This window comes from Alternaria conjuncta, assembly GCF_024043145.1.
Source record: "Alternaria conjuncta strain BMP 0040 chromosome Unknown scaffold_1, whole genome shotgun sequence".
In the NCBI taxonomy this organism is placed as follows: Eukaryota; Fungi; Ascomycota; class Dothideomycetes; order Pleosporales; family Pleosporaceae; genus Alternaria; species Alternaria conjuncta.
The window spans coordinates 1,460,639-1,476,037 of NW_026250090.1; the positions used below are offsets into that span (position 1 = coordinate 1,460,639).

Here is a 15,399-nt window from a genome sequence, read left to right on the forward strand (position 1 = left end):
GTGTATGGCTGCTTGAACTGGGCAGGTCCAGATTTTGGGCAGTGCGGCTCTAATCCGGGACGATCAAGGTCTTGAAGTCAATTGTCTTCGCATGCCGCGCACTTGGCTCCTTGGCTGCCAGCGGGCGGTAAGACGATAAGGCGCAGATCGTAGGCGGTGCTGAATAATGCTGGGTTGAAATATCCACTGCGGCTTTTTTTCGTAATGGCCTTACGCGTATGTCTCGAGCAAAAGATGGCGATGCTCTTGGTTTTGCGGATAGCGTCGTCGATGGTGTTGAAGTCAGACTACTGCAGATTGCCGAGAGGATCCCAAACCCGCGTAGATTTCCAAGAAAGCCAAGATCATGCCTTGATTGCGATGCAACACTCACAGATTCTGGCAATACGTAGGTGGAGTCATGTAGGCAGATCTTGGGCCATAATAGATAGATGAAGGTTGTTTGGAAATATTGAATCTTCATACTGACTCCTGAGCTCCAGAGAAGCGCGGCAGCTCTTGGGGAGGGCAATCGCCGGCTCAGCATGTCTGGGTCCTATGGCGGTGCACGCTTGGTGATGGTAAGAATAGCGAAAGAGAGGCCGAAAACATTTTGGAAATGCGAAATACTCATTGGGCGACGATGGGGGTCCTCTCGATGCGCCGTTTTGGAGAGATGAAGTGACGGAAGCGCGGTTGGCTGGCAGGGGCGATGGCTTGACGCGTCGAAACGGGTGGCGCGTGCCTTGTGGCCTTATCGCCGAGGCAGCCACAGCTATCTCCAGGCATCATCATCACTCCGGACCCGTCTTCCCCACCATCAGCCAAGTGCCATCACAACCTTGGAACACCCACATTACTATCTATCACTATGACGAACGACAGCGATAATCCTCGACGCGATTCCAACCGACCCGAAGACAATCCGTTCATCGCATTCCGCCGCTTCGCCGATTCCCAGGTCTCGTCGCTACTCAACACCGTCTTCACCCTTCCCGCCACCATCGCCAACTACAACAACGCGCACCAAGCACGTGAGCAGTGCCTTTTTGGCAAGGCCGATCCAAGACAATGCGACAGGCTTCACGACATTGAAGCCGACATCGCCGAGCTGCGCCACGAAGGCAGAGAACTGTTCAGAGTTGGCGATGTGCAAGCTGTCTTGCGCAACAGCGAGGAGCTGATGAGGCTCGACCGCAAGGCTGACGACATTAGAATGGAAATACTTGGCAATGCGAGGAGAGGCGACGAGCAGCAAGTTGCGCGACGCGACGATGCTAGCCTGGTTGAAAAGGTAGCCAACGAGAAGGGTCAAGAGTGGGGATGGTCATGGGACTGGGGCTTTCCTCGGCCATTCGATCACGACGGCCGCAGCCCACCAGCCAACTCGGAGGAAGAAAGATCAAGGGATTGGGTGCAGTTGGAAAGATTGCTGCGGATGCAGGCAGAGGCGAAGAGGCTGGCCGAGGATTTCAACGACAAGGCCTGGGACGACCGCGAGACGGAAGTTGCCAGATTCAACAACTATGAGCCTAGCCCTGAAGATGGCAAGCCTCGCGTCTGGTCATGGTCCAAATCATGGCAGTGGCCACCGCCAGCAGATGCATCGCAGACCGACGACCCCGCATACTCTCCCCGCGCACTCGAGCAGAACCGCGAGATGAACAAGGCCGGCGTACCTTGGCAGGCAGCCTACGAGGACCTGCTAGCAGAGCAAGGCGAAGTCTCACATTGTATGATGAGGTCCGACCGACCGGCTTGGGGACCAAGGAAGATACCAATTACGCAACAACAGTTGGAGGAGACGATACAAGGGAAGCTAGAGCCCGAATGTCCTGGCGCCATGGAGTCTGACATGTCCGACAAGTACTGGACTCACGGCAAGATCCCGATCACACAACGCCAACTGGAGGAGCACATGGACCGCAACGATGCGCCCAGCTGCCCTCGCCTTGGGACACACGACGAGCCAAGCTACGAGTACAGCCACGATCACGAAGACCAACATGACGATCCGCCTACGCCGAAACAAGACCGCTTCCCCTACGCCGACACAGTCAGACGTGACACATACAACACTGTTCTAGACGCAGCACACGAGAGAGATGAGGACTCGGAGACCGAGTTGGATGCGTACGAACGTATGGAGGCTGTGTCACAACACTCACCCTTAGCCCCCGGGCCTTTCTCGGTAACGTCTGCGGTTGCTGAGCGGATGAAGGAGGACAAGCCTTCGATTCTCTCTACACTTACGACGACCGAGCGGACCGTTGCTTCAGACGGCTCTATTACGACCAAAGTCGTGCTCAAGAAACGCTTCGCTGATGGACGAGAGGAGAGCTCGGAGACGGTGCATACCCAGCGCGGCCAAGAGACCGAAACTCAGCAGCGCGATCCTTGGAGGGCTTTCCACGACATCCAGCCAAGGCCAGCCGAGCCAGAGAACCAAGAGCGGAAGAAGAGGAGTGGGTGGTTCTGGTCCAGCTAGACCTGCCATATGGGTGAAGGATGTTTGCACGTGGTATATGAGTGTGAGTCTATTTATGGGTGCTTGGCGAAATCTTGGGCTGGGCATGACCGTTGAATTTGCGAACACCGCTCGTTCTTGTTGATCTATGTTATCATGTTATTCATATTTGCGATTTTTGAGTACTTGGCTGCGCATACCCCTCTCAATCAGATACAATCCTTGCTTTACGCGCTCATCGGAGCGATTCATACTAGGTCCATGCGGAAGAAATGTCGCTGTAGTATACACTTGACACCCAAAGGAAAGACAGCTCACTCCTTACCACATATAGCAGCATTGTGTTTGCAAGTATCAAGTAAGAGATATCATAAATTCGTCATAAAAGCTAAGAAACCACATCACCGCCATCAAGGCGAGATTGGTACCGTCACCGGATCAGACACCATCCTACTATGCTGCGACACCGCAACACTCTTACTCCTCTCCTTCACACTCATCGTCTCCGGGACGATGGTGGGCGCTCTCGAGACTCCATCATCCCAGCCACTGCCATTCGGCTCCGTCTTCTCGAGACCCCATACGCCATCCGCAATGGCACGCGCCTTGTACTTGATGATAAGGCCCACGGTCACGGGTCCGAAGATGGTGTTGAGCACAATGGCCCACACGGCGGTGATGAAGGCTTCCTTGGATAGATACGGTGTGTTGTTGAGCCCGATCTGTACGACGAGCAGACCGATCTCACCACGCGCTACCATGGCGGAACCGAGGAGCATCGCCGGCCAGAATGTGGTGGTGAAGCACTCGCGGATCGACATACCTGGCGGTCTGCGGAAGATGGTAGCGAAAGGTATGACGAGGCCGACGATGACTTTAGAGACAAGCATGAGCAACGTGTAGACGAAGCCCTTCCAGAATGCCTCTGCGGTCCACAGGTCGATGAAGGGGATAGCGAAACCAATCGATGCGAAGAAGAGAGGTTGCAAGAGGTATTTGACAGCATCGAGGAAGTACTTCTCAAACGTATGCATGAATGTAGGGCAGATGGACGGTTCACCCGCATCATCGTACTCTGTCGCTTCGGCAATAGAGCGCGCTTCCGCTTCCTCTGCATCTTCGCGCGAAGGCGGGTGGAAGGGACCGGTCGGGTGCTTGGAAGGGAGGTAGGTGAGGAACGCGCCGGCCATGAAGGACCCGTAGAGGACGGATGTGCCGCCGAAGCCTGTGATGCTGAGGAAAGCACACAAAACGAAGATCATAATGATGACGTTCACGACGTGGCGTTTGCGTGTCTTGGGGAGGCGTGGTTCGATCAGTTTCCGGTATAGAGGCGCGATTGCCCATTTGTTTAGGACGGGAGTGAGGATGGCTAGGAGACCGGATACTAGTGTGGGGCGTCCGATTAGCCAGCCTAGGTTGGGGGAGTCGTCGCCTCCTAGGGCGCCGAGTTGGCCGATTACACTGAGGGATGTCAGTAATACTCTATGATTATGGGGAACTTCGTGTCTTACCTTGCCATCACTAGACCGGATACATCATCGAATACAGCCGCGCTGACTAGTACTGTACCAACTCGGGTGTCCGCGAAGCTGATCTCCTTGGAGCTCTTGCCTAGCACTACGAATGTCGTCCCAAGAGAGGTGACCGAGAGCGCAGCCCCAACGATGAACGTTTCGATCGCTCCATACCCAAAGCCGACGTATAGAAGTAGGTATGTGAGCCCAATAGGAGCGACGACACCGATGGTGGCTGCAATAGCAGAGAGGCCAAAGTTCGCTTTGAGCAGATCCAGCCGTACGGCCAGGGCGCCTTCAAAGATGATGAGAACAAGACCAATGTATCCCAGCGCAATGAAGGCTTCCTGCCAGGCGATGGGTATCATATCACCGCCGATAGGCAGGCCATAGATCAGACCAACTATGATTTGACCTATAAGGCCAGCGCGGAACACCCGGTTCGAAAGCCATTCGCCGAAGGAAAGCCAAAAGAAAAACGAGACGAGGACGAGGATTTGGATGACTGTCAAAGATTAGCGATTACGAAACCATGTAAGAAAGTAAAGAACCTACTATTCGGCTCATGATACTGCAAAAAGCCTTCTGTCGCCGGAGTCGAAGAGTCACCAGCCATACTGAAAACCGACTCGAATGTGTAAGAAATGCGAAGATCGCTTGCCTATTCCAGGCCCTACACGACGTCCACCGCATCTTTAAACAATTCCACATCCACAAGCCAGCTTATCAGCTCCGCGTCAACACATGTTTCGCACCTCGCATCCTGATGTCTTGGGGATACATGTGGCGGCCCAGCCAAGGCGAGCGCGGATGCAGGCCCGACATCTGGGCTGAGGCAAAGACAAGCTCGCACGTGCGAGCGAGTCAGTGACGCGTCCTTCGCGCAGCCTGAAAGATGCCTGTTGCTCAACGGCCGGCCTCTTGGTCTGTAAGGGATGCGGCTATACTTGTGATGGGAGGTTGCCTTGGCGTTTCCGCTCCGCGCTTGGCTTGAGGGCTGAAACGGTATCTCCGCTTTAAGGCTAAACGTCAAATGTCGGAGGCGCCTTCTGGGTCTTTGGGATTGAGTCAGGCGAGGTTGCGGCGGACGCGATGGGAGGCGGTCGTGGTGGAAGTGTGAGGGCGGAAACCGGGTGGTCGGTGTTGCTGGTCTACTTTCTGTTACAACGACACGCTCCGGGCGCCTGTGTAATCACCATTATCGACAAACTTCAGTGGCCCATGGAACTAGTTGAAAGCTGCATCCTCTGCTTTGAAAGGAACCCTTTAGCAACCTCGATGGCATTGGTTCTGTGACCATCATCGCTGGATACTACGAGGCCGAATGCAGGCGGATGTGGAAAGCTTCGCCTCGCAAAAGGGTGAGAAAACCGGACCCTGGACGTCAGTCACAATGCGATAACTGAGAAAGAAAGAGGATGGCGTCATGGCGTAGCCTTAGAGAATTGTTGCAGATGCAGTTGCGTGCAGCTCAGCTGAAGGGGCGAAGAACCACGCCCGGGCGAGACGCGACGTGCAAAAGTACGCTAGTCTACATTCGACAGAACCCCAACACCTGGCATGCCGCCTTTGGACCGTCACACCAACTTCCCCCAATGATATAGTGTCTCTACGCCATGCTGAGATTTGGTCAACGCGCATGTAGTCGCTTCAAATTTCCCTCTCCCATTTCCCGAATTTCCCGCTTCCAGAGTACGAAAATAAATGCCAGCGAGCTCTTCGAGGAGGAGCGCCTTCCGTGGTATAGCCATGATCAGTTTTATCCGGCACGACCTGGTCAGATTCTCGATTCTAGCTTCAAGGTTATAGGAAAACTCGGGTACGGTGCATACTCCACGGTCTGGCTGTGTCGAGATATTCGGTATGTTTGGCGTTCTTCACCCCCACCCTTCGAAGTCTGATCATCCATGCACAGAAAACGAGACGCTGGCTTCGCCGCTGACTTCGTCGCTGTCAAGATCTGTACCCGAGACACCGGAAAGACTACACAGCTCAATCGAGAGCTAGCTTTTTACGAGCATGTCAGTTCTATTGAATCACAGCATGTCGGCCAAGCATACATCCGCGGACTGTATGGCGAGTTTGAGCTCGACGGTCCGACTGGCAGACATATGTGCTTTGCTCAACCACCCATGCACAAGACTATTCGACAGCTCCAATATTACAACCCAGCACACAAGCTCGACGTTCCGCTTCTGAAGTTCACGCTATCCAATGTGCTAAAGGCACTATCGTTTTTACACGACGAGGCTAATGTCGTACATGCAGGTACGGCAGAATAATGCATCAGGATTGAATCACCTGACAAGTTAGATATAAATCCTGGGAACATCATGCTGACTGTGAATGATGACACCATCCTGGAAAACTTCGAGAAAGCTGAAGCAGAAGATCCGTCACCATCCAAAGTGATTGACGACACACGCGCCATTTACGGTTCCCGTAAGCTTCCCCATCCTACGGGTGATCTTTGGGGCCGACCAGTTCTCTGTGACTATGGAGAAGCGCGGATAGGAGATTCCCACTCCGGCTTAATTCAGCCTCAGCTGTACCGTGCACCAGAGATAGTTTTCCAGATGGAGTGGGGCTCCAAGGTAGACATTTGGAGTCTCGCCACGTTGGTAAGTATTCAACACTATCATAAGGAAGCCGCAATGACTTACCCTTGATTAGGTGTGGGACTTGTTTGAAGATGAGCACCTGTTCGACGCCCGTGACACCGAGGGCAACCCATCAGGGACACATCATATTTCTGAAATGGTTGCATACCTTGGAATGCCTCCGCTTGAATACACGCAGAGCAACCATATCACAAAGAAGGTCTTCGACAAGCAAGGTTAGTCATTGAGAGCGTCCTGACATAGACTCTGCTAAGTTCAATAGGACACTGGACGGGTGGCTCCAAGAGTGTAACTATTCCTGAGATCTCACTCGAGGAAAGAGTCTCGGTGCTTGAAGGGGAGGAAAAGGAATTGTTTCTCGATTTCATACGCTCGATGCTCAGATGGCGGCCGGAAGACAGGAAATCGGCGACCGAGCTTTTGAAGCACCCATGGATGGCCGGCATGAAGTAGTTGCGACGACGATCAAGCAACCATTGCACTGCAAAGTCGTTCTAGTGAAGTCTTTGTATTGGCGTCGCGTGCGTGCAGGTTATCGGAAGGGGGCGAAGGGAGAAACGCGACGATGGGTGGGTCTACGCGACCTAGAAAATAAGCTAGTCTACATTCGACGGCACGCGTCTTGGAGCTTCCCGAGGTCCCTCCCCAAACCTCACTGGAACTCATCAGCGCACCCGTGTACATCAATACGGAATCTTGTTCACATCGCACCGACGCGACAATCTATTCCACGCTATGATTACCGCCTTAATACCGCACGCATGTGCATGTAAGCGCCGGCCCTCGGTCTTCGCACGCTGCATTGCTGTGCCGCAATCTCGTCCCCGAGCCACCTGGGCACAGTAAAAAGCCCAACGACCCAAACAAGACCTTTTGAGCTCCTACAATCTGCGGCCAGATCCTTCGCGACTGCGCAGAATCCTCTCAAGATATTTTGAGCTGTGTCGCGACACCTCTTCATCGCCGCCTACGCCGCCATGCGTGCATTGCTCCGAAAATGGCAGCGGAAAAAGCCCGAACCGACGACGCCATTCACACCAGGCCGAGACCCCAGCTTGATAACGCGACCTGAATTACCGAGAGGTGAGCCTCTCGACCAGAAGCAGTGTGTCCTGTTCCAGAAGCTGTCGGCTGAAATGCGACTGCTCATCTACGAAGAGGTTCTCGCCGACCCGCAGCGTCTGCTGCACGTTTTACACGTTACCCCAATTGGGGGCCGGCCTGCAAAGCTAGGTCATTGGCGTTGCGAGACACCACAGAGCGAAAGCTTGGTATGGCAACATGCATGTTTTGGCTTATGGAATGAGGGCGAATTCCAGCACGTTCGTGACGCATACTACACCAACGGTGATCTTCTATCGCTACTTCTTACTTGCCGTCTGATGTAAGTGGCAGCCGCTCAAAGCACTTCTCAGCTACTTACTAGAACCCATAGCTACTGTGAAGCGGTGGAGGTCCTGTACAAAGCCAACTACTTTAGTTTCAGAGGCATGACAGGAACATCCAGTTTCCGTACGCTCGTAACCCCGGCCAATTGGAATATGCTCCGTAAGCTACATATATCCACGACTTTCCTGACTCCGAAGTACGGTCTGATGATCACACAAAACAACGGGCTTCGATTGCCTGGAGAGAACTATTATGAATGGGAGAGAGGTTGTCACATACTCGGTTACTTGCTTGAGCTACGCGTCGTCAGGTTCGAGATCACGTTCATGCACAAACATCAACTCCATGACTCCGATCCTCTAGTCATAGATCAAGAGCCCGTGATATTTGTTCTTGGCGCATGCAAGCTGATAAGGGCTCAAGAGTTCCTCGTGGAATTGAATCTGGAACTACCTCACACAACGATACAAAGACTTGGTAGTATCCCGTTCACCATATTGCGCCACTCGAAACAATATGACTGGAAGACCTTCTCGTCATGACACGCCCAAATCCGAGTTTCATGACATGCGATCACACGGGAAATGTCTCTCCTCTTCGCCCAACCGTATCCATCGCATACAGTTCCAAGCTGAACCACTATCCTCTCGATCATGTCACCGGAACAATACGGCCTTTGCTGTCGACCTTGCGGGGGTTTTGCGGGTCTCTCATCAGTTTGCAAGCTATAAATCGATCAGCAGTCAGTCGTTGCATGGGAACCGGCTCACGTACCGCTTCCGAAGAGAGCTATTGTATCAGCATTATTGTCTGGTCCACCGGGGGTATTAAGTTCGCCGCCTTTACGAGCAAGCTTTCCCACACCCTCCCAACCGTACGCTGCCCAGTCGAATTGCCTGAGGAAGATGTTGGGTGTAAGTACGTCTTTGATGCCTTCGACCACACCTTTTTTGGTCCATTCTTGGAAAGCACCGCGAGCATGTGTCATCTCATGCAAAAGAACTTTGTCCAACAAGGAGTAGGCATCTAGGATTGTTGTGATTAGTCTGCGTCCTGGAGTTCTCAGAGCACAACGTACCAATTTGGTTCAGGCCTAAGCCAAAGGTCATGCGGTTCGATGCTGCCCTATTGATCATCTTTCTACCAATCTTTGTTCGCTTTTGGACGTCGTCGGCGGTTTTGTACTCCTTTTGTTTGATCCAGTCCACGAACCATGAGCAGAGCTGAATCTGTGCTGGCCGTCTAACGGTTGTCGTTTTAAACACCCCCGTGTTCGCTATTTCTTGTTCAATCTGCTTCGCTGGAGGGTTGGCTGACACTGCTAAAGCAACGTTATCGAGTATCGAACCTCTGCATTGTTGCTCGTTGAATTTCAGTTTGTATCCGTTTGCTATGCTCGGTCAGTCTATGGCTATAACACTACCAACTATCACGCGTACTGGTATCTTCCCAGAGGTCCCTGTGCCCTTCAAGTTGTACCCAGCGATCGTAGTGACAGAAGATGATCTGGAAGATGATATATCAGCATAAGCCAAGCAAAACATTCCGGTTTCTCTTACCACATCCGAAGCGCTGACAGTTGCGTCGCCCGTCACCTCTGTTGACATGTATGTCCGAATGTTTCTCAACAATGTGATGGTCTTCTCTAGCTTGCCTTGCTGGAGAAGCTGAGCGGGATTTGCTCCTTCCCTTGCGAATAGGAATCCAACCAGGTCCTGCGCATCAGAGCTCAGGGGAGGTTGCGTCAGAGTCTCGTATGCTGCGGATACCATCTCGAAAGCCGAAGTCATCGCGTTACGGACGTCCACCGTAACACCTTTGGCATCACAAGACTGGTCGATTTTGTATGCTTGAACAAAAGACGACATGATAGCGTGGAACGCTAAGAAGAACGAGAGGTGTAATCGGATGTTGAACATCATCGAGTTTGTTGGGCAATCAGATTGGTTGTTTAGAACGTGGAATAGGAATATATCATCTGCGACGAAGCCTTTGTACAAGCTGCTTAAATACGCACATTGTTCTGGCAATACCCTTGACATGCCATGGAGCGATGCAGCAGCGAGACCCGCGCCGTTGCCATCTCGCCCCAAATCGCATGTCGTTCTATTCTCAATTATTTGACACGATGAAGCAGCCTCATGGCCGCCCCTCATGTTGTGTGCTTCGCACGTTGGGTAGTAAGCACCCACGCTGCTATTCGTGGGGGCGCTTCACGTGGCACAGTTCGCTTCCTTCCCAGTCGTGATGAACAACAACAGTTTTCGATGCATCATACAGGAGAACCAGCCCCCAGCCCCAAGAACTCGTCAAACTCGCGACACGTTGAATACATTCCTCGGCCCCAGCCGCTCAACTTCTGCACTCCGCCACATCTCGAGCATTAGCGAGGCTTCCCAACTTTCGCGTGCCTGGTCAATGGTGTTTCATGTCGACTTCCCCAACTCGAAATGTGTCCATAGTCGCCGCCTGGTTCTCGGCCACCTTCTAATTCGAGACCCTTCTTCTTCGGGTGCGAGTACCAATAGCTGTGCCTCAAGGGGAATGTTCGCAGACGGGGTCTGTCTTTGCTGTGCCTCTCCGGATATCGCGATGCCGCTTGGGGCGATGAGAAAACGACATGGTGTCTCGACCGGAATATTTGGTTGCTAGATATGGCGCTGAGACCGTGAGATCTCCATACATAAGCTCCACCATCTGCAAGAAATGACCAGCAGTCAAACTATTTCTCCACAGTCGCAATGTCTTTCCTCAACTTGCTCGCGCTATCCCTCACTTTCCGAATCGCTTCAGCTCGAGTCTTGGGAACATTTACTGGACTACCGTATCCAACGTTAAAGCCTCCTTCGCGTAGAGAAGACAGCTCTGCTCTTCCAACGTTTACATTGGGCCCCGAGGATGCGTACTTTCCAAGCACGGTATGTATCGATTCGCTTTCCTTTTGAACGATGCTAAACTCTACACACAGGCCGCTGGCCCGGAGCCATCGGGAACCGAAGTCCAGGTGTATCCTACCGGGGTCTACGACACTTTCCCAGCTGACGGGATCACTGTCGCGTTCGGTCCGGAGATACACGAACAGATGAAGACTGTTCGCGCCGAAAGCTGCAACAATAAACCAGCTGAAGAATGTCGCGACGCAATCAACGGTGTGATACAGAAGACTGGGGTATCTACTCACGTCAAACGCTTCATTCCCGTTGCACCTTGGGTTCTCTGGCTTCTGGCAGGATGGGTGTTATCCACAATAGCCTACGAGTACAACCAAGACCTGGGCAAAGCGATAAAGCTCCCCCCAGAGGATCTCCGGCAGATCCAAGCGATGGCCGGTGCTCAAGAAATTGCCATCGTGACGGCCGCCAATGCCAGCGCTATCGCAGCTACTTTAACAATTCGACCCCCCGCGACGACTACGCCGACGTAAGCAACCGATATCTGATCATGGTCTGCAAAATACTGATAGCTTCTCTAGGAGTCTTATCAGCATCGAAACGCTCACTACAGCCAGTGACGGGCACGAAGCCGGAGATATTGTGTATCATATTCCCGAAGGAACGGCCGGACGCATCCAGGACTTCCTGGGGATGACCGGCCTCCAAGAGACCCAGCAGATCTGTCAGGGTCAGTACCTGAAACGTGCTGATACTACTGAGGAGTGCATCGAACGTATTTTACGCCATGCTATGGACCTTGCGGATACCGGCCCAGACAACCTAATGGCCTTGGCTCCGGCGAATATTCCGATTGAACCAGCTGTTGGCCAAGCCATTGGGTTTCCGATTCCTGACATCTCCATCGGCGAGGCCGTAGTTATCGTTCGGCTGTATCGCCAGGTCTTCACTGCAACCACGCCGGCCCCTCAGCCTGACCTGAATTGGGACCCCTCCGTCCTCGCTAGAAGTGCGCTAAGTCTCGCCATCGCTGCACATGCGGCGATGCTCGTTGGTCAGACTCTCCTCGACATATTCGTCAGCAAGAGTGATATCATCACTGATCTAAAGGAGGAGGACCTAACATGTGCTAAAGATCTCATATGCACACTCGATGACTGTAAGGGCCAAGACGAGGTCACTGAACGTCTGAATTGGATGGTCAGTTCAAGTAACCCTTCGACGCCCATATGTCGCACGGTATGTAACATAACCCACGTGGTCGCTTCGCTGACAGTAGTGCACGCAGCCCAAGAATTTCGGATGCAGATGCGAAGTTGTCGAATATCCCTACGTGTACGAGGTGCCGAAAGGATACATGGATACGCAATACGCATGGCTCGAAGAGCTCATCAAGCGAGCCGAAGAGCCTGTGCTTGAAGCTGAATGCAAGAGCAATCTGCAAAGGTTTGATGAAGGGACGTTAGGTCCCCCGAATCCGGGTTCTTCACAGACCTTTGACCCCAGATCCAGCTTTGAAGGGTAAGCCGACTCACAAAGTCCAGCCCAGTACAAATTGCTAATTGTTACCCAGCTGGATTGACACTGCATGTGACAAGTTTGATAATCGGCTCGACAAAGAATGGCACTGGTCATACGACGATATAACTGGATTTGTCTTCAGCCTCCGATGGAGCCAGATACCGGACGGGGTTTCCGACTGCCCACTTGACTGCAGGGCCGCATTCGCGCCCTTCCTAGAATCTTCTGAGTGTAAGTCTGGAAAGCCGAACTGAGCGTCGACTTGCGCTGACATGCTGGGCAGGTGTGAAAGACGAAGGCTTCTCGAGTTCTGGTAAAATCGTGACCGAGTGCGGAAGAGCTTCGTTGTATACACGCACTACAGCATGCACCCCTGAGCATCCGGAGTGCTGCGACACCTTCGGATCTGACTGCGGAGTGATCGACGAGTGAAGCCTGCGAGCTTGCAGGCTGAGTGCCTGCTAGGGTATTATTTGGGAATGTAAAAGCCGGTATCAGGGTCCTGTCTTTGTATGTAATTCGGAATGGGTCTTCATGCCGGTGCGCTTTCTGGAACGGAATGGAGCTGGTCTTTGCAAACCTCTTTGTTGGCCAGTGACGTCATCTTACGCGCTAGAACACGGTCATGACGCCACAGGCGTTTACGCGTTCACGCGAGATATCCATCCCCAGCTTTGACACAATCATTGCACCAATTTTTTCTCTCATCGCACCCTTTCGTCAGCGTGCGACAACAACGCGTCGAAAGTTATCGGACGCCGCGGACTTTAGTCCATCGGCAGCAAGATCGGCCTTCGAGATGGACGATGACGGTCTTGTGCACTGCATACATCAATGTACCAATTCCATTACAACGGGCTGAGATCGATTGGTGGCATGGTTGCTTGCACCCCTCAACGTTCCATGGGTAGAGCTGTGGATCGCGAGCGCCGCGCAATCTTGCCCTCGCTCTTCGGCAAAGGTCCAGATTTCTCCTGGCTGCACTCAGAGTAAGTTATTGTAAGTGTGGCTACTATGCTGGGAATACTTCCATTTAGAATACTGCAAACACAACCCTTCGAACGCATATTGCAAAGCTATGGCGGCTCGAGGTCCACCAGAATCGCTGCAGCCCCATGCGCGGCATCATCTCACATCGCTACCCTATCGGCTACTGGAGAAGTTACGCAGGTGCACGCCACGAACGATACCTAAGGCATCAGTATACACACTTAGCTGGCTTCGCAGCCAAAGGACACGACCGCGCAACAGCCATGTATCCGCACGGGATCGCCACGATGAAGACATCTCTCGAAAGAATCAATTGAAAGACTGTTCCAACCTGATCTTGATGCTACCGAGGGAACTACGCGATCAGATCTATGAGTACGCTTGGCAAGGAACGCATATCTACTATCAGGACGACTTTTGCCTCGCTGGCGCTGTCAACGCGCGGTATCTAGACTGCGATGAACTTTGTGAACAGATCCAGACCCTTCCAGCATGGGTGATCATTCATCCTCAGATTCAAGAAGAGGCGCTTCACTTCTTCTATCAAGCGGCAGAGTTCAGTGCTGGTGACGGCAATGAATACACGACCCCGTTTCACGGATCGACATCGCACATGTCCAGCATCTTGTCGATCGAGAAGGCGCGCAATATTACTGTGTTCGGCATTACCGGGTTTTATGAACCGCATAGAGATACAGCGTCTACCGACTCTTTCGCAGGCTCCTTGGATAACGTAGGAGACTCTCCGGGCTCATTTATAGACTTTGTGGGTCTATTCGAAGACTCTGTGAACATCACGCTGAACGATACTCAACGAAAACTCATTCGCCATGTCACAGATAATGACGCGGTTCACCTTCTACGTCTTTCAACACGACTTCAGCTACGCTCTGGTGCAATGACTCTCATCGAGGAAGAAGCTCACCTCCAGGCGTTACAAGACTTGCAGGAAGCGTCGTATGGTATCAGCCATGTACAGATGCATTTCCAATTGGCATGGCAACCTTCCCAATCCAGCTTACTTGGAGAATTCCGAGTCGCGAACTATCATTTCGTAGTCAGCTGCTGGATCTTCGCAAAATCCATACTTGTCCCGCCTTCAACATATTTTACGCCTGCCTGCTCCGAAGACAAGGAGTCTGAACCGAACGCTGTGGGGCGGGAATCAGCATTTAGAGATACTATGGATTTGCCGCATTGGAAAGACAACAATGCCAACCTTGAGCAGCAATCGCAGGGGATCATGACGACGGCTATGGCATATCGCCGTAGCGGTGTCGGGCTAGAAGATGGTGCTCTATCGGCGCTCGCTCCTGTCTCCTCCAATTAGGCATCGCTGCTAGAAAACGAGAGCCTTAAGGACCCGGAAAAGCAGCACCGGTTGGGTCACAGCACTACGACAATATCTTTACCGACCTCGATACATCGCGAGTGGAGGCTGATTTCTCTACTGGCTCGCCGTCGGCCTTTCCCTGTACTTAGACTCTGGTTGTCTATATTTAACAGCACAATTACGCCCTGCGCTAGACACATCACAAGCTTCAGGCGCCCCTTTCCCCCCACCAAGCCACTGTAACGAACTTATTCCTGTCACTTTCGACTCGAACGTCGCACTTACACTACATTTGAATTGCCCCTTTGCCTTTACACGAACGCGCTATATCAGAGAAATCGAGAGAGTCCTACCCTATTCAGAAATCTCTGTGTACACATATCGGCTCGCCTGCCAGCTTCTGACATCGCCACCAATCATGTTCGAGCATTTCGTACCCAGGCACGTCCCGCCTCTCCTTCTCGCCAGCATCTGGACAGTCGGCGGGCTGATGTCTTTTACTCATGGGCCCGAACAAGCTATCCTGACATACGGTCTCTCCAAAAGCATCGCATCTTCAAAGGCAGCGTGGCCTCTGATCAAGATTGAAGGTTCGCGCGTTACCACTATCGGTATGGCGATCTGGGGAATCTATCTCGGGGGCCATCTGGAAGCCATGGACACACTACTTACTTGCATTGGATGGATGGCA

The 15,399-nt window shown here is 52.6% G+C and overlaps 5 protein-coding genes across 5 annotated transcripts; 3 read left to right on the forward strand and 2 right to left on the reverse strand.

Moving 5' to 3' along the window:
* Positions 1 to 850: 850 nt before the first annotated feature.
* J4E85_000528 (uncharacterized protein) lies at positions 851 to 2,467 on the forward strand (the record flags this gene model as incomplete). Its single annotated transcript, XM_051464818.1, has 1 exon — positions 851 to 2,467. One exon carries the CDS (start codon positions 851 to 853, stop codon positions 2,465 to 2,467), a length of 1,617 nt encoding a protein of 538 aa, XP_051331339.1.
* Positions 2,468 to 2,856: 389 nt separating this feature from the next.
* On the reverse strand, positions 2,857 to 4,579 carry J4E85_000529 (uncharacterized protein; the record flags this gene model as incomplete). Its single annotated transcript, XM_051464819.1, has 3 exons — positions 2,857 to 3,910; positions 3,961 to 4,468; positions 4,519 to 4,579. 3 exons carry the CDS (start codon positions 4,577 to 4,579, stop codon positions 2,857 to 2,859), a joined length of 1,623 nt encoding a protein of 540 aa, XP_051331340.1.
* Positions 4,580 to 6,296: 1,717 nt separating this feature from the next.
* On the forward strand, positions 6,297 to 7,037 carry J4E85_000530 (uncharacterized protein; the record flags this gene model as incomplete). The annotated part of the gene is made up of 3 exons (XM_051464820.1): positions 6,297 to 6,584; positions 6,637 to 6,799; positions 6,847 to 7,037. The coding sequence occupies 3 exons, from the start codon at positions 6,297 to 6,299 to the stop codon at positions 7,035 to 7,037; spliced, it is 642 nt and encodes a 213-aa protein (XP_051331341.1).
* A 1,587-nt stretch (positions 7,038 to 8,624) lies between these two features.
* Positions 8,625 to 9,841, reverse strand: J4E85_000531 (uncharacterized protein; the record flags this gene model as incomplete). The annotated part of the gene is made up of 5 exons (XM_051464821.1): positions 8,625 to 8,698; positions 8,748 to 8,999; positions 9,052 to 9,363; positions 9,413 to 9,479; positions 9,533 to 9,841. 5 exons carry the CDS (start codon positions 9,839 to 9,841, stop codon positions 8,625 to 8,627), a joined length of 1,014 nt encoding a protein of 337 aa, XP_051331342.1.
* An 873-nt stretch (positions 9,842 to 10,714) lies between these two features.
* J4E85_000532 (uncharacterized protein) lies at positions 10,715 to 12,389 on the forward strand (the record flags this gene model as incomplete). Its single annotated transcript, XM_051464822.1, has 4 exons — positions 10,715 to 10,891; positions 10,942 to 11,393; positions 11,446 to 12,103; positions 12,153 to 12,389. 4 exons carry the CDS (start codon positions 10,715 to 10,717, stop codon positions 12,387 to 12,389), a joined length of 1,524 nt encoding a protein of 507 aa, XP_051331343.1.
* Positions 12,390 to 15,399: the final 3,010 nt, after the last annotated feature.